Here is an 18,838-nt window from a genome sequence, read left to right on the forward strand (position 1 = left end):
GTTCTATCTGGGTGAAGCATTCACCTGCCGCTGCCAGGTGCCACAGTTGGCAGGCGGAGTGCCAAACTATCACGGTTGGCAAAAGGCAAACAATATGTATCAGCAGCGCGAACACAACACAGGAAGAAGAACGAGAAGAAGGTAAAGAGCGCTGAACTTCCAACTTTTATTTGAGCAAAACTGAACCCGCACTTATATTTACATACCAGGTAAAATCCCACCAGGGGGGTAATCAAGGCGCGCGATCGAATTGGGGCCAACACGATGTCCAGGGCATCAAAACGATAACTACAATCGCACTATACAATGAATTCCATGAAATGAAGCACGAATGACATGCGGAAAAAACAAGACAATGTAAAACAGGTATGAGTGTGCGCAAATGGAAAAATGGAAAAGCAGAGTTGAGGGCGCGAATTTTGCTAAAAAAACATTGGAAGGCAAGAACACGGTAAAAAAAAGGTAAAAACAGGGTTGAGTGTGCGCAAATGTAAAAATGGAAAAACAGAGTTGAGGGCGCGAATTTTGCTTTAAAAAAAAAAACATGAGAAGGCGAGACACGGTAAAAAGGTAAGCGATACGAAGGGAGAGCGCCAACAATTAACATGGCTATTAATTGTATAGTGCGATTGTAGTTATCGTTTTGATGCCCTGGACATCGCGTTGGTCCCAATTCGATCGCGCGCCTTGATTACCCCCCTGGTGGGATTTTACCTGGTATGTGTATGTAAGTGCAGGGTCAGTTTTGCTCAAATAAAAGTTGGAAGTTCAGCGCTCTTTACCTTCTTCTCCTTCTTCTTCCTGTGTTGTGTTCGCGCTGCTGACACATATGGATCGCAACCAACTAGCCCGACAGATGGTGTTATGCAAAAGGCAAAGTTGGGAGCGGAAAATCCTTTCTTCTTTCCATCATCATAACCTCTTAACCTCGAACCTCATCCCCGTGCATTTTGTTGGTGCAGTTAAAGGTTCTACTCATCTTCACCCTTTATTTATATAATAAGAGTATTCTGTTTTTTTTTTAAGATTCTTCATCGTCCACTCCTGCTAAGCATGTTTCCTCCCGACATGATCATAAACCACAACGTCACATGGTTCGCGCTGCGTAATAATTTTCTACCTCCTAGGGTGAAGGGTGAGTTATCAATTTTTGATCTCATCATATTGGAATTCTTTAAATTTGGACATCAAGCAAACTAATAGACGTTCTTTGTTAGAGTACAAATGAAAACTTTTCCTTCTTAATATGTTACTTTCCTTACACCAATGTTATTTATCCTATGAATCACCGAATGTGTCCTATGTACGTATCCTACAGTGTATAAATCTATATTCTTCTGTATATACTGTGTACCTTGCTGTGTATCATCTGCGTTTCCTCGCGCTATGATCTGTGCAGATTGATCTTTTTAGCCTCTTTTTCTGATTAGTTGCGTATTCAAGTTTATTCTATTGGAAGTCCCACCTGCGGTCTTGTACCTTGGCACCTCTCGCTGTATATTCTTGTAACTTCTTTTGGAATCACAAATAAACCTTCAAGTTCAGAAAAGAGGGATATAAAAGAGCGTGAGGGAAGAACAAAGGGCGCTGGCGGCGGTTTGCGAGTGGCAAAGTAGAGAAAGGAATATTGCCCTTTCAGGCAAACGAGGAGAACCGGTTTAGCGGCAGCGGCAGCCACGCGAAAGAGGACAGAACTCGGGCACGCCACAGCAGCCTAATGCATCGGAGGGTGGCGCGCCTGCTGCAGCCCAGTGGAAGGCCTGAAGCCGCACTGCGCCAGCTGCGGCTTACATTGTCTGTTAAACGGTCACAAGTAACCTATTAGAAGGGCACATGCATATTGTGCTAGGACTCCTACGTCGCATTTGCTTTAGACGAGTAAATAAGGAGTTCATTTCTTCGGATCTGGTCTGTACGCAATGCATGGCGCCAACCTCTTTCAAAGGGTCCATACCCTCACCATCGTGATGGTGATGACGTATAGGCCCGTCAGATAGCTGGATGGACAGATGCTTGAGGCCGTACCCTTTGCAGCGGGCTGGCGCCGATACAAAGGGAATACCAAAGGGTCAGGGTGAATGGATGGAAGTTAAAAGCGTTCCCTTTGAACCGGAGTGGTGGCAGTTGTCACCTTGCTCGACTTTTTTTTTTCCTCATACTTCCCACATTCCCAAAGCAATCCGCCAAACTTTCGGTTGAACAGCGCTGCCGACCGGCAATTAGACGAACATTTATGAGAACGGATTAAAGTAAAATTAAAGTACAATTCCTTCCCAGGGTTCTGTAGGGCAGTCGGTAAGCATACTGTTTTTCAGTGCGTGAGAATGCGCAAGACGTGAGTGTGCACGCTATTGCTGCAAATGATTTTTTCTCCATTGATTATTCTGTACACAGGATCAGCTGTAAACAAAATTTTTACGACTTTCCTTGGTGGCTGCTATCTTTTAGGTTTGATATCAAGGTGTCTTTGATACAAAATAATCACTTATAAAGCTGCGAGCCCTGGGAGGCGTAACCTATAGTCGCGTTTTATCGTCGTTGAGGGAGCGGAGTTACAGGGAGCGACAGAAAACAACGTTCTACGAGAAGCGAGCAAACAAAGAGGAAGAAAAGGAAGCAGAATATATTTTCAAATTTCAGACATTCTACTATTCTACTTAGTTTTTTTTTTCCCCCGCACATATACCTCGTTGGCATTCACCACCGTACCTTGGCCAATCCCCCCGCGTGGGTATGTGCCATTTTCATGTGGAGAAGAAGAAGAAGAAGGAGAAGAAGCAGCGGCGGCTCCTTGTCTGAAGCCATGCATTTCCCGCAGATGCCTGTCTCTCGGCGGCCTCTGCTGTTTGCGCTTGCCAGCGTGGCTGCAACCTGCGGCGCATTGGCGCTGGTGGTGCTTCTGTCGCGCCGACTGAAACTGATGCTGGCCGCCAGTGTTCTGCTCGCCCACCGGAACGCCAAGTACAAAGTGGTGCTTCAGCAGCGGGACTTGCTCACGCACAACGTCCTTCTTTTGCGATTCGCCCTCGAAAGCCGAAGACAGGTAGGTTGGTGCCATCAAGGTAGGCATTGTGCATTGTGAGCCTACTTTTAACTGATAACGTCAAAGGAACCATTTAGGAGAAAACCCAGTGTCGGCGTTGTCATCGAAGCATCACGGGCATAGCTCTGACAGGTGGTCTCCAGAGAGCAGCTTAGAAGGCATGTGGGCCACCTAAGTCACGATACCTGGTGGCGTCATCATGACCTGCCCACCGGATAGTGAGGAAACTGCCCACTGCGGCAGGTGGCAGTTATATTAATGATTGGTCGGTCGGGAAGGGCACCCTACAAGGCCCACCGCTGGGAGCAACTGCTATCGCAGGGCAGTGATGCATGTGGTGTTGCATGAACACCTTGGCAAGGCCCGCAACGGGCCGCTGAAGGACACGACTCGGTTCCGAGCGGAACAAAAGCGGGCTTGCGCCCGTTCCCCACGGTTTTATTCACACAGCAAACAAAGTCATTGTTGTTAGACCAGATTTACAAATCAGCTAAGTGAATTGTGTGTCGACCCAAGAGGGCGCCACACAACATCGTCTCCCCCTAGGAAATAATGTTAAGCTATTGCGAAAAATACTGCTCTCTTAACATGTGCCACGAGACAGCAAACATTATACAATGGTCATCAAACAGAAACTATCCGATTTTATGGCTGTGCTATTTCTGTTATGACGTGTTCAAGGCACAAAAATGTCTCATTTCAGCAGTCATTACACATGGCAAAAGAAAGCACACACATTATACAGTGACTATGGGCACGACATACGATCAATCTCACCCAGAAACAACACTAGATTTCTACATCCACCGTAACAGAGAACACACAAGGAGATTCATCATTATACACAACCTATCACATCATCATTGTGCGCTGAATGCGAAAACATGAGGAACTTGCGAAGAAAGCAAAGTGAGTAAAGATCACAGCGATACAGGAGTATTCATTCATTACCCGTCTCCATGACTGGCCCACTGGCCACGGACAGCTCAGTCGCGACTACAGGCCAAGAAAAACAGGTGTGCTACCCTTCGCTCCAGAACTACATCTGGTAGTCTACGGCCCAGAAAGGTGGTTTCCGCTGACGCACTGGGCGCCCGCGGCTGTGCGAACTGGAAGTCCCTGGGTCGCTTTGCTCCGGAAAACTACAACTGCTGTCCTCTGTGGATTCGTGCGCAGTGGTGTGGCCACTTTCGGCTGACTTTGACGGCCTATATTCCTTCCCCCCCTTGTTGCGCGAAGCGTTATCCAGGGTATCTGCAACAGGAGGCGACACATTTTCGGACATTTCGGCACTTGTTTCAGCTAGAAGCTTGTTTCGAGTTGCTGCCATTGCATTATCAGCAGCGTGTGCTAAGCCTGCATAGGAATAATCTATGCTTGGCGGGCTTGGAATATTTTCTGGGGCCGGCAGTACCCGGACCAGTTTAGAAGCATTCCAGACCTTACCATCACTCAGTAAGAAAGTGCTTGGACCAACCTGTCGCTGGACTTTGAAAGGTCCAATGTATTTGGATGGACCTGTTCTGAATGACCGCACCTTCACTGTGTCACCGATTTGCACGGCCGTTGGCTTTGCGCCTCTACGTCTATCAACGTAGTATTTCATTTGCTGTTGCTTATTTTCAACCCTTTGTCGCACCTGTGTTTGCTCCGAAGATGTGTGTTCTGGAGACGTTGCTGTAGCGGAAGTTTGAGGCAAGTTCCAGGTGCTTTGCTGCGAATTATGAAAGGAAGTACAGCTCATGTCGAGTTTCGAGCGCGGTTGCCGGCCGTGCAGCAGGACTGCAGGTGACACGCCCGTAGTTGAGTGGGGTGTGAGCCGGTACCATCCCAGATGTTGCAGGACAGCTTGTTTAACGGGTTCTCCTTGGAGTTGAGCTATTTGAATGGTCTCCTTCAAAACTCTGTTGAATCTTTCAATAAGACCATTTGCTTGAGGGTAGTAATTTGATGACCGCAAATGCTGTATGCCTCTCTCTTTTAGAAAGTCTTTGAATTGTCTCGAAACAAATTGTGGCCCATTATCTGTAACTATCGAGTCTGGAAAACCCTCCCTGCTAAAAACAGAGATCAGAAAGTCAATGACATCCTGGGATGTTACTGAAGGAGTGAAGTAGACTTCAGGCCATCTGGAATAATAATCCATTAACGTTATGGCATACGTTGGACTCGGCCGAATGTTCAAAGGAGCCACAATGTCCATGGCTAGCTTCTGCCAGGGGCGGTCCGGCCAGGGAACTGGCTGGAGGGGTGTGAAGGATGGCTTAGCTGACTTGTCAGCTGCTTGACATATGAGACAGTGTTTGATGCATTCCTCTACCTGTCTATCAAGCTGTGGCCACCAGTAGCGTTCTCTTAGCAGTTCTTTTGTGCGGACTATGCCCGGATGTGATTCATGGGCCAACTGTAGGAAAGTGGGACGAAGTACTTCAGGAATTACCACGCGATCTGCTCGCATTAGTAGACCATCTACAAAGGATAATTCCTCTTGGATGTGAAAGAATGGCACAAGATCAACTGACAGAGCCTTCTTGTGCAACCAGCCCTTGCTGAGCTGACTGATGACCTTTTGCAGGGTAACGTCAGAAGCTGTTGCATTTTGTACAGTTGCCTTGTCGACTACTGGTGTTACCAGAGAAACGATTTCTTCCTCCTGATTGTCAGAATTTTCTGCGACGGGCAGCCTGGACAAGGCGTCTGCCACATAATTTTGTGTGCCCTTGCAGTACTCTATTTGGAAATTGTAATTCAGCAACCGAGCTGTCCAACGAGAGATGCGTAGTGGTCGGCGACCCGAATCGCCGGCGGAAAGCAAAGCAACCAATGCCTGATGATCGGTTCTGAGTGTAAAACGTCTACCCCACAGATATACATGCCACTTTTCGCAAGCAAACAAACAGGCTAGTGCCTCACGTTCACCAACCGAGTATTTTCTCTCAGCCGGCGACAGAGCGCGTGACGCAAAAGCAATTGTATGAAGGTGCGACCCTTCTTTCTGCTGTAGTACAGCTCCCAAGCCAACGTCTGAGGCGTCAGTGGTGACTACGACAGGTAATTCCGGGTTGAACATTTGCACAACAGGTTTGCATGCCAAACGTGCCTTAACTTGATCAAAACTATTCTGAGCTTCCACCGTCCATTCAAATGATTGACCTTGTCGGAGCATTTTCCGCAACGGTTCCACTAAATCTGCATAATGATGCAGGAACTTGGCGTAGTAGCCAGCTAGACCTAGGAATGATTGCAGCGACTTGACGTTCGTAGGGGAAGGTGCATTAACTATAGCTTTGATTTTCGATTCCATGGGAGAAATACCCTGGGTCGACAGGTTGTGCCCCAAGAATGTGAGTTCCCTTACTGCAAAAACACATTTCTGATTCAATTTCATTCCTGTTGTGGAAATGCGAGACAGCACTTCCTTCAAGTTGCGATCGTGCTCCGCCTTGGTCCGTCCCCACACCAAAATGTCATCAAAATAGCACACTACGCCCGTACAGCCTTTCAACACGTGTGACATAAGCTTTTGAAATGTAGCCGGAGCAGAAGCTAAACCAAAACAGACTCTTTTAAACCTAAATAGTCCTTCATGGGATATGAACGTTGTCAACTCACGACTTGTTTCCGTGAGTCCCACTTGATGGTATGCTGAAGCCAAGTCCAGCTTTGAGAACCACGTAGCTCCTGCGAGCAACTGCAAGAGTTCCTCCGTGTGCGGAAGTGGGTAGCCGTCGACGACAATAGCTTTGTTGGGCTCCCGCAAGTCCACACACAGGCGAAGGGAGCCATCCTTCTTTTTCACGACGACCAGCGGAGACACCCACTCCGATGCGTCGACGCGTTCGATGATGTCCTCGCGCTCCAGGCGCGCGAGCTCGTCGGAGACTTGTTCTCGCAGTGCTAGCGGAAGGCGTCTCAGCTTCGCACTGACGGGAGGAACATCTGGTCGGCGGTTGATTTGATGGACGTAGTCCTTGACAAAACCGAGCTCACTCGAAAACAAGGCTTCAAATCCTGGCGGTGTGTTCTCCGGAACCTCGAACGAATGACAAGTGGCTTGGAGACAAGTGAGGGTTGACCCCATCACGTTGATGTGCAGTTTCTGAATGGCGTCAAGGCCCAGCAACGAAGATCCTTGTCGAGTGACATGAAAAGTTACCGATGCTTGAGTATCGTTGTACTGTATGTCAGCTTCGAAGGTGCCCAGTGTGGGAATCAACTTGCCGGAGTAGTCCCGGAGAGCCAGGGTTGACGACGACAGAGTGTAGAAGCGTGCAAAATATTTCCGAAAATCAGCATTGTTGACAAGAGAAATGGCAGCCCCAGTGTCGACAAGTAGAGGAACTGGGTTTCCTTTAAACGTTATGGTAGCTATTATCTCTTTCTTATTTTGTGGCAATTCTATGCCCAGAATATGCGGAGAATTCAGGATGTGTACTTCCTCCACGGTAGAGGCCGGCGCCTGCGACGCGCGAAGTGTCGCGGACTGATGCTGTGAGCGACAGACTAGAGCGAAGTGTCCAATTTTCCTACAATTGTTGCAACGACGATTGCGGGCTGGACAGTTTCTTGCGTTTGCATTATGTTTCGGAGAGCCACAACGATAGCAATACGGTTGACGACCCCCTTCCTGGCTTTCTCGCTCGAACTCCGGGCGCCTTCTTCCATCTTGGCTGCTTCTACCTCCTTCGTCGGTTCCGGGGACGCCACGGTGGAAACCCGACGCTGTGTAACTGCGCCATCCGCCTTCTTGCTCACGAGCACAAGCGGGCGTTCGAAAACCTGAAGTTGTTTGACGAATGCATCCCTGTTCGATCGTCGGATTTTCCGATACAGGTTCGTCGACGCGATAAACCGGCGTTCCCTCATAAGCTGCATTTGCTTGCTGTACGGCTTCTAAAGCTTTGCCAATTTCTTCTGCCTTGGCCAGCGTAAGCGTTCGGCCAGCGTTCAAAAAACGTTCGCGCAACGCTGGGTTTGAGACGCCTTCGATGACCTGATCTCGGACGCGCTCGTCGAACGCCGAGCCAAATTCGCACGTCAACGCAAGTTGTTTAACTGCCGCTACATACTGGGTAAATGGCTCACCGGGCAGTTGAAGTCTCCGGAAAAAACGGTGTCTCTCAACGATGAAATTCGTTGTGTCTGCGAACAACAGGTCCAAGCTCCCGACTAACTGTGTGTATTCGTCTGTGGTCGTCGCTTCCGTGGCAGGCTCAAGCGGCGTCTGCGGAAGTGCTTCAGACGTTATGCCGGCGACTGCGGACGCTTGCCTAGTTTCTTCATTGTTGAAATGCTGGCGCTGTCCCTCTGCTCCGAGCAGCGTGAGAAGGAGTGCCGCTTTCCGCTCCGGTGCCCAGTCGCTACCACCGGCCGACAGGAGGTACGCCTCGAAAAGTTTGAACCAACGCTTCCACGGCACTGCAGGCGAACCGGGCGCAGACAAAAACGGCGCGGGAGCGAGGCCTGACGCCATGCTGACGCAAAGTCTCTAAAGTTGCAGGAGAAGGTGGAGCGGGGCAGCAAAACACAGGGCCAGTCGAAGCAAATGGTACGTCAGTCGGGGCAAGCGTACAAACGTCACTTACTGTGATCCCATCCTCGTCGCCAAAATGTGGTGTTGCATGAACACCCCGGCAAGGCCCGCAACGGGCCGCTGAAGGACACGACTCGGTTCCGAGCGGAACAAAAGCGGGCTTGCGCCCGTTCCCCACGGTTTTATTCACACAGCAAACAAAGTCATTGTTGTTAGACCAGATTTACAAATCAGCTAAGTGAATTGTGTGTCGACCCAAGAGGGCGCCACACAACAATGCATCGGTTAATCACTGAACCCCTGCGCCAGAAGGGGTGAAGACTCCAAGGTGTCTATGAATGTTAGGTAGATAATGACCTTCTGCATATTTGTGAATTAACTTATTGCGCTATCGCGTCATATCCTTAAGGCGGAGCTTAAGTTTCCCCTGCAATGTTCACAAACGGACGGGGGCGCGCGGCACCATGTGACGATCATTATCTGTCCTTCGTCTTGCTTGTACAGAAGCTGGGCATCAAGCCCGGCCAGCACGTCTTACTGTGCGCACACATCGACAAACGCGTGGTGGCGCGGCCCTACACGCCGGTGAGCCTAGGCGACCAGCGCGGCTGCTTCGACCTGGTGGTCAAGGTGTACAGAGCAGGCAGCTCTGCCGTTTTTCCCAAAGGCGGACTGATGTCCCAGTACCTGGATTCTCTGGCACCAGGAGACAGTGTGGAGGTGAGCTCTTCAGACCTTAAAGGGTCAGTCTACTGAATTTTATCGACCATATTTTCTTTGCGGCAACCGATAGCTCTTTACTCAAATTACCGTTTAGCCAGCTGTGGTGCCAAGGAGTGCGGTAGAACATTTTAAAATAGAATTTATTAATGTGGGAACACATCTGTATGAGATGGTAGTCTCATCTGGCAACCATCTGGATTTCCGCCGCGCGGCGACAAACATGGCGGCGCCCGTCGAAGCCGGACCTCTCGCTTCGGACTGAATTCTCGTTGTTGCTGCCTTTTTCAGTGCGTTCACTGGCCATAAATGGGGCGCCTGTCTTTCGCTTCGTCTCATCTCGCCTATAAGAAAACATATAAGAGATAAATTTGCTTTATTTTAATAATTAGAGCGACGATTCTGCCGCTCCTAGGCTTAAGTGGAGAGTCGGTTTGTTTACAGCAATGGTTCCCGTCCTGACGACCAGATGGCGCTACTATAGGCTGAGTTTATTTTTGCGTCTCTGCTAGCATACGCTGAACTAAAAGTGGGAATGTGCCTGCGTTTTGCGCACGTGTAACTATAAATATTCATGTGATTGACAGAAAAAGTGAGCGGTACGCCTTCTACAGTTTACTAGAACAAAATGTGCGTTTCTCTGACATTGGGGCATACAAATAGTACGTAGTATATTCACTTATGCTTCTACAAAAAAGACTACCACTTTCTTGAACAAAATGAACGTTTGGGGTCGCCACCATGTTTTTTTACGCGACTTTTAACGCCAAAATAAAATATAAATTCCTGCCTAAACCCGGCGCAGACCCCTCGTTATTGATGTTATAGGGTGCCAACTACCAGAATATGCCATTATTTATACACTCATCTCGGTGAGTAGACTGACCCTTTAACTGCTAACGTGTATGTCAAAGAGGAAAAAGAGGAAAACGAGGAAACGACGCGTGCTATGACGTTAATTGCGTTACCTAAAACATCTACAACAGGCGGGCACAGTGCGAATCAGAAAAATGCGGCCAGCTACGCAATCAGATTGCTTGAAAGCGCGGTCAAAAATGCCGTGCCCATAACCTGGGCGCTATAGTGCATATTCGAAGCCGAATATAACGAATGTGACGTTCACGCTTCGCTAGCCCGTTACATCCGAATGTTCGCAGTAAGTAGACTAGTAATAATATAGAAGGCAACCGCAACGCGGACTTCCGGAATGCTTTGATTGCGCGCCACGAGTCGCCATCGGGCTCGCCATTTGAATCTGTTGGTGCCTTTACTGGAAACGGGGTCACATCCGGTTTGATCCTGTCACTTCCCTGTAGCCAATGGGAATTGTTCGGTCTGGTGAAGTCACTTCTTTCGAGCCAATCGGTTAATTTTATGACCGACGACGCATTTTGGCTCCCGCCATTATGCTTCTAATGCTATCGCACAAAACCAAGCAAAGCAGGCATCTTACGCCAATGACTCGAGTAACGGAGGGAGCCGCCTTTCATCGCTCGGAAAAGCGCCGAAACACGGGCAAGGAGAAAGTGCTGGGGTCGGCGCTCTTCACATTCCAAGAATGGCGATGCTATATGGACATAAAGAAATTTCCTTCAGGTGCAGGGGCCCCAGGGGCGCTTCTTCTACGCGGGCCGCGGCCAGTTCGTGTTTCGCGACGGACACCGTTTGCCGCCGGCCACTCGGATGGGCATGATAGCGGCAGGCAGTGGCATCACGCCCATGTTGCAACTGCTGCGCCACATGGTGGCGGACGCCCGTGACGAGACGAGCGTCGTGCTGGTGGACGTCAACTCCAGCGAGGACGACATCATCGCGCGGGACGAGCTCGACCACTACGCCCGTCGGTTCGGCCAGAAATTTAGGTGAGTGAGAAACCCGACCCTATTTGGCGGCAGACTGACATTAACGTGGAGGCGAGGACGAAGAGCTATGCAAGTCAGCTGGCTACAGACCTCGGCCTCACGTTTCACCTGGCATAGAGTCTAGATTGAAGACGTCGACCGCAGCGGTGGCCTCGTGGTTTAAGCGTCTGCTTTGTTTTCGGGGTGTAAGGTTACCAGTCCACAGTGCCGCCGGATACTCACGGCCTTCTAGTGGGTGCAAGCTTTCCCGCACTTGGTGCTTAGTGTGTTTGGAATGGAAAGCTACGAAAATGGACGTTTGACGTCATTTCAGTAGAGCGAAACACCTTTTGCCATGACGCTTTTTGTTGTCCATCTGTCATTAAAATTAATAGCCATCGTAGATATTCTGAGAACAACAATAACTGCGCAATAAAAGACAGAACAAAAACGAAGAAGCACAGGAGACGAGCGCAGTCCCGCGTGCCTCTTCTCTGTTGTACCGTTTTCTTCTTGCGCAATTCTTTATTGTTCTTTGAACGTCGCAACAACTAGCCCGTCACCGCACTCTTCTAGATATCAGAGACATCTAAGTTTCTCAGTTGTTTTTTTACTTAAAGGAATAGCGGCGCGAGTTTTTCAATGGCAAAATGTTTATTCATCCGCCAATGCAAATCAGCTTTCTGAACCTTTCGAAAGAACTGAACTGGCGTCTTACAATCTTTCCGAGGCATATCCTTGTTCTTCTTTTATTCTGGAATCGGTGCTGTGTTTCAATCTTTTTCTGCAGCACCTTCTCTCCAGAACGAAATCAGATGTTTGTTGATAGGGATCACGTATACGTAAGTTTGCTAATTGTACAATCAAAATCGTGTTGGTGTATTTTGCATTTTTACCGGTTTATTCACCACACTTCGGTGGTTGTTTATAGATATATTTGCTTTCTCTCGGCCAAAACTTATGCTACGCTGGTGAATTATGGCAGCCGTTTTGTGTCAGTCCGACAGTCGATATAAGGTTCTCTACGTGCGCTGTGTTCTCATGTGTAGCAGGCTAACACTAGCCTTTCTACTTCGGTCTCCATTGCCACCCGGGCTATCTGAAGAAAAAGCAACAAACCACGAATCAGTGCCACGCTATTTTACCACTGGCTTCAATTTCCCCTCTTTCTGCAGTAGAAGCGAAACATGAAATTGAATACAATCGACATTTGACGATGGCAGATGGGCGGGTGACTGGGCGAGCTAGTCTAAGTAGATCTTTTTACAGCGTACGAAAAATATTCTCTGTACAGCGTGCGTCGTCGAACAATTTGTTCTTCCTAACTCACTTCCTTGTTTCACCCTTTTTAGTTCCTTTCACATGTAACCAAGGTTCCCACGGAGTACGGTATCATATGGAATCTCCGGGAATTTTTGTGCGGTTTGCTCACGCTCAAAGACACTGGAACTTCGGTTTATCATGCCACCAGACCCATCTCGCATGACCGCAGTCCCGCGCAGCAGGTTTCGCACTGTACGTTGGAATGGTCTTTGTACTGTAGTCACCGCCACTGTGCTGGTGCTGCTGACGATGATCAGCTTTAGTTGGTGATGCTGACGTGCATAGGAGTCACTGCTAGACGCTCAGTCGGCTCGAATGTTTTATTCCACAGCATCTGGCACGTGCTGAGCAAGCTTCCTGCGGGCGGAGTTCCGTATAACTTCCTCGAGGGCCGGCTGACGAAGGAGATCCTGAAGGCGCACCTGCCGCCGCCAAGCCTGGGCACCTTGGTGCTGTGCTGTGGGCCACCCAGCTTCCTCAGCGAAGTGTGCAAGCCTGCGCTCAGCGACATCGGCCACCACGGCCAGCAAATCCTGATATTCTAGGCAACGTCATTGGCTTCTCAATTGCAATGGCGCCAGCAAGTAAAACGTAAAGCCGATATTTTTCATATAAACATAAATATACTCAGCAAGCTGCCATACTGTCGCTAGTAATTCTGCTGTCGCTGGGACAGTGGTACTTTATATCAATGGTGCTTCTTTCCGACGCAATACATTAGTTGTCTCCGTTCGGACAAGCAGAATGAATCGTATAAGGAAGCTGGAAGTCTGAGGAGCTATGAAGTGAAACACTCGGAGCTCTGTAACTAAATACTGTCTATGCGCTGGACATCTTAAACAAAGAAGACAATTTACGAGTTTCAGTATACCTCAGATACAGCCTGACGAACTTAACGCGATTGTTGGCAGCGAAACATTGGTCATATTATGACCATGCAAATCTGTCGTACACTTCGCTATGCTAAATAAAACAGTTCTTTGGTAAAGAGTTGTTCTGTCACTTCCTTTCATTTTGATGCGCTCATATAATGTTTCTTTGTGCACACATTACTTCCATTTGCACTCACTTTCTTCTCTTCAGCGCTCTCGGCATCGGTATGGTAGTCGGCGATTGTTTGGTTATAATCATCCAGGCATTTTAAGTGTTTTGGAGAGAGGCCGCATTAGGCAAACATCACCAGGCCACAACGACCTACGTCTTCCTTCGATCTTCACACCCCCGGAATAGCGAGGAGGTTAGTATTTCCTCATTCTGATTGAAGGCACTTAAGGAGCGGCACTGCAAGGCCCACCGTAACCATGATGCCCTGGTAAGTTTCGATCGAATCTGTCCGATCGTTAGGTAACAACATTGTCGCCAAGCGAATAAGGTTCGCGTTACATGTAGTGCTACGAGCTACCTGTCCAGTCTAAATGACACGACATCACTACAGATATTCTTGAGTTATGGCTACATCTCGATCTATGCCATTTGGGTAGTTCGCGACACCACCGCCTATCACCACAAAACTTGCTCGATAAGACACTAAACGAGCAGTAAAACAGAGCACTATATTCCCAACAGAAGAACAAGTTTTTTTCTTGTGTCCACTGTAACGAAATTGAAGGCATTTGAAAAATTCACTTTTTTTAAATCTTCCTTTTGTGCGCACACAAGCCCAGAAAGAGGAATAGATTTCCGAAGCATAGGTTACTCTCTTGGTTTCCATGAGCAAAGATATATAAATGACTGTTCAGAGCGCAGCTTAGTTACACCCAGAGCACACAAATAAAACTACTAAAACGCCTAACAAACATTTCAGAGTTGTAAGTTACAACCTGTTAAATATTTTTAACATCTTAATGTAGAAAACAGGTCATATTAGTTTGTTCATAGATTACCTACCCATTTAAATAATTCGGCTAAATACTCCATACGATACAGGAAGGCGGGATATTTCTAATCGAGCTTATGTTTACAGAGACATGCTCATAACTTTTTACAGATCACTTTCAAAAGTGTTTCCGTTCGTGCAGTGCATAGACATGGTTTTTATTCAAAGCTTTATTTTCATGTTACACCAAACTTTTCAAAACTTGTTTGATCGAGTAGCCTGACTGCCTTGTACCTCAGAGGTCGTCGATAACGCTCACACCAAAAATTCGGCACAGACACTTAGGACTGCTCACGTGCGGGAATGGGAAAGCATTACTGTCCCTGAGTGCATCTGACACCCACCCACACAAGTATACACGCGCGCTTGCCCGGAACGCTGTACAACGAATGGTTGCATCACAGTTTTGATGCGAAAAAGGTTTTTAGAAAAAGAAACGGCGCAGTAACGGTCTCACATCTCGGTGGACACCTCAACTGCGCTTTAAGGGAAGGGTTAGAGAGCTTGGGAAGGCATACAATTGAAGGTGCATGCCTCGGTTTGAATCCCTGTGGCAAGCTAGTCTCCAACTTGAATAGCACGTGTAAGCTCTACGCAACGAGAAATCGTATGACACCACCCAGAACGCTTTACGACAAACGTTTTCGTCACAGTTTCTGTATGAATATTGTCGGGAAGTATGGCGCCATATGGAGGTCGGCCAGTGGACAGTGTATATAAAAGGACCCCAGGCAGCACAACAACATTGGCCGAACGTCGCGCAAGTGTTGGCAAAACTTGGCACGAACATCGGTCCTACACTGGCATTTGGGCCGAGCGCTACCACTTCACACATTGGCCTTACTTTCATGCCAGTTTTGGGCCAACGCTCGGCCGATCAAGCGGCCAACGCAGTCCCGATGTTCGTTCTGCAGCATGGACCAGCAAAGGTCTCATACTGGCATCCAACTTTCAAACATTGGTAGCCAACTTTCAAACATTGGTAGCCAGCTTTCGAATAATGGTTTCCAGCTTTCGAATATTGGCATCCAGCTTTCGAATAATGGTTTCCAGCTTTCGAATAATGGTTTCCAGCTTTCGAATATTGGCATCCAGCTTTCGAATATTGGCATCCAGCTTTCGAATAATGGCATCCAGCTTTCGAACGCTGGCACATGCAATTAACCCACTCGCCAATGACCGGCACTGTGGATAGATGTACATACATAACATTCTACCTAGCAAATATTCATAAATGAGGGTGCGAAAGAATTCCAGAAAAAAGACCCGTTTATTGCTTTGAGTTACAAGAATCACGCTTCTAGCGCACACAGGATGGTTTGCGCTACCACCAGCCACCCTGGGGAGTAAAGAAAAGGGGCCCAAGAGCATGGTGGCAGAGGCTGTGGGAAAACAATTTATTTTCAAGTTTGGTGAGTGCCGATCAGGTTGGACAAAGCATCTCGGCAAGCTGCTGCGGCACGGCTAAGGCATCCATAAAGCGCTCAACGGAGCTGTCCTCCAGTGAACTGATCAGTCATATACGAAGTAATCGTTGCACTCCACTTGCAAAGGGGCTGCTGGACTGCATTCAAATAAATTCCTCGTCCAGTTCTTGCACGATGGCCTCACGAAGTGCCAAGCCTGCAAAGAGATGCATGATGTCATGGTAAGTTGAATTATGGCCATCACAGAACAAAAACAAACATAACATAACAAACATAACAAAAATAACACCGAATTTTGTGAAACACAGTAATCGTGAAGACACTAGCAACATATTTTACAGGATAATTTTTAATTTATTCTTTAGAACAAGCCCCACATTAGTTGCACAAAGTGGAATTTAATTTACTAAACTTCTCTTACACCAAATGGTTTAATTTAGTTTAATGCGTCGTGTCGCACTCCCAGTAAATATATTCAATGCGAGATAAGGAAATTAATGTGATATTGGAAACAGATTAATGTATTATTTTGTTTTAATATCATAACTTGTGTCTCTAAATTGCGAGGTAATTTTTTATTCCAGTAAATATGCACAGGTTGTAGCGTCTCTTCCACATGGACGTCAAAACAACATTTTTGATTAGTTTTATTTAATGGGGTCAAAAATGCGGCTTGCGACTTTTGACGAAATACGCTGAACGCAAGGAACTCAGGGCACCTTTGTTTTACCTTAGTTGCTTCGCATGCATGCTATAGTTGGATTCGAAACTGCAACTTGAAAACCACACAAAAATACTAGTCTGATAGTCCAGAGAAATGCCCTTTTTCATTGCGAGAGAACTTGGGCAAAAGCTTTAACCAGTAATTGCGGATTTTCTATTGAGTCTGCAAGAGTAGAAGGCAAAAAGAAACACTACGGAAGTATTACACATATCCTTACCAACTAGTCTGCAGTGGAAAATTAATTAAGCGGTTCTGATTTCCGTCGTGCATAAGCGGTAAAGGACATATTCCCGAATGCATCCTATCTCAATTCATATGAGTTCAAACCCGCTGTTAGCCAAAGTAGTGAATCTTTAGTGAGTTCATCTCACCAAAGACGAAAAATTAAATTCTCACCATTCGGCCACAATTCCACTGCGCACGACGTCAAGCAAGCCATTTCGCAATGAGAGTGGGTACACAGAAGTCGTCCTCGTGCTTTTTGGCTCGCTCTCTTCTCCTGCCGAAAAAATAAAGGCGCATGTAGTCAAAGCAACATTTACTACAAAAACCACTTTAACTCCCAGACGTATATCAAGATAAAAGAGTTTTAGTACTTACAAAAGATCTTGCAGGCGGTACGAACAGCGTCGGAGTGGCTTTTCGCGTGCGCAGACTATGAACGGTGCTAGCTCGAGTGTGCATGCATTTTCGTCGCGTTGGTTTGCACGTGGTTGAGCTCCGCCGTGCAGTCAAGAATGTCTTATTGTGATGAGTCGCGCGGTTCCAAGACGAGCAGTGGAGACGATGGTGTGGGGGGGGGGGGGGCGGGTTGGCTGGAGGGGAGAGAGGAATTTTCCTTTACACAGGTTTTGCGGTTCCGAGAAAAGTCCTCGAGCTGAAAGGTGGAGACAGGGAGGTGGAGGAACAGCGAAGCGCGTAGCTGCGCGCGAGGGAAAACAGGTTTGAGAAAGTGACAACCAAAAAGAAAAAATAGCGCTTCGCGGGGTGGGGTGTTAGCCCGCTACCTGGAAAAGGGCACGGCCGGGAGAACAGGTGGGAGATATTGGACTTGAAGACTTGAAAGAGAAAGGGAAAGAGGCCAAAACACGTGAAAAGGGTTTGGAATTTTTGGAGAATGAGTCACATGGCCACAGGCAGTACAGAAAGGAATATCTACAAGAGAGATGTGGATGGGAAACACCCCAGGCAGCACAAACCGTTGGCCCAATATTGGGAGTCTGTTGGCTATGTGTGGCCCTATACAGGACCAATGTTGCCTTCATTGTCCCCATATTGGCACTGCCACAATGTGCCATTTCCAACATTGGCCCTACTTGTCCGATGTTTTCACCATATTGGCAATGCCGCTTAGTTACACCACCAACGATGGCCCTACTTGTCCGATGTTTTCCCCATATTGGCAATGCCACTTAGTTACGCCTCCAACGATGGCCCTAAATTTCTGCTGTCGTCCCCATATTGGCAGTGCCGCCTCATAACACCCGCTATGATGGCCCTACTTGTCCGCTGTTTTCCCTGTATTTGCAGTGCCGCTCCACGACACACCAAAGGATGTCCCTGTGATTATATGTGGTTATTTCTCTCAATTCGTTTTTTTTTTAATATTCGGACTTGTTTATTTATTTATTTTTTATGACCAACAACAGCGCTAGCGTCGAACTCTGACGCGAAATTACAATAAAAAGCGCGATGTAATTGATTGCGCGAAAGTGAGCAGAGGTCAGATTCATTCACGAAGGTATACGAATTTTGAAAAGCGGCGTCTTTTGTAATTATGGTATGCAAAAAAAAGAAAGAGAGAAAGAGGTGCCACAATCAAGAAAATGAAATTTCGATTCGAGGAATAGTATAATAACGCACTAATTAACGTACTGCCTCGCATATCTCTCGCATACCTCGCATACCACAGCCCCCGATTATAGTTTGCCGGTTCAAATTCGTGTCTCAAGATATAGGCTCAACTTAACTAATAAGTTTATGCTGCACAAAACGCTGAATCGTATTACACAATCCGGAATACAATGCCTCACCCACAGGATGCTCACCCTAGAAAAAAACAAATAAATCGCTTTTTCCACTAGGTCACAAATTATTGCGTGGCGCATTTTGAGAGAAGAAACGATGTGAGTAAAACGGGATTTTGGTTTTATCGCAAATAAACAGTTGACGTGAACAACTTGCTGCGCATTTACTGCGTGAAGAAGCAGCAGACGAGAAAGAAAATGTAGATGTATGTTAAATTAAAAAAATAATAATAAGCGAACAAACGGCTCGGCCTCCTGAAGCCGCGAAGCTAAGGTGGCTAGGTTTTTTAATGTCGCAAATTGTTTTGTTATTCTGCTGTGCTT

At 47.4% G+C, this 18,838-nt stretch overlaps 1 protein-coding gene across 1 annotated transcript; it reads left to right on the top strand.

Moving 5' to 3' along the window:
* The first annotated feature begins 2,803 nt into the window (after positions 1-2,803).
* Positions 2,804-13,005, top strand: LOC149359355 (NADH-cytochrome b5 reductase 3-like). Its single transcript, XM_089567646.1, has 4 exons — positions 2,804-3,043; positions 9,081-9,296; positions 10,893-11,158; positions 12,792-13,005. Exons 1-4 carry the CDS (start codon positions 2,804-2,806, stop codon positions 13,003-13,005), a joined length of 936 nt encoding a protein of 311 aa, XP_089423772.1.
* Positions 13,006-18,838: the final 5,833 nt, after the last annotated feature.

Source organism: Amblyomma mixtum, chromosome 2 (assembly GCF_055824585.1).
Source record: "Amblyomma mixtum isolate Tamu chromosome 2, ASM5582458v1, whole genome shotgun sequence".
NCBI classification, from domain to species: domain Eukaryota; kingdom Metazoa; phylum Arthropoda; class Arachnida; order Ixodida; family Ixodidae; genus Amblyomma; species Amblyomma mixtum.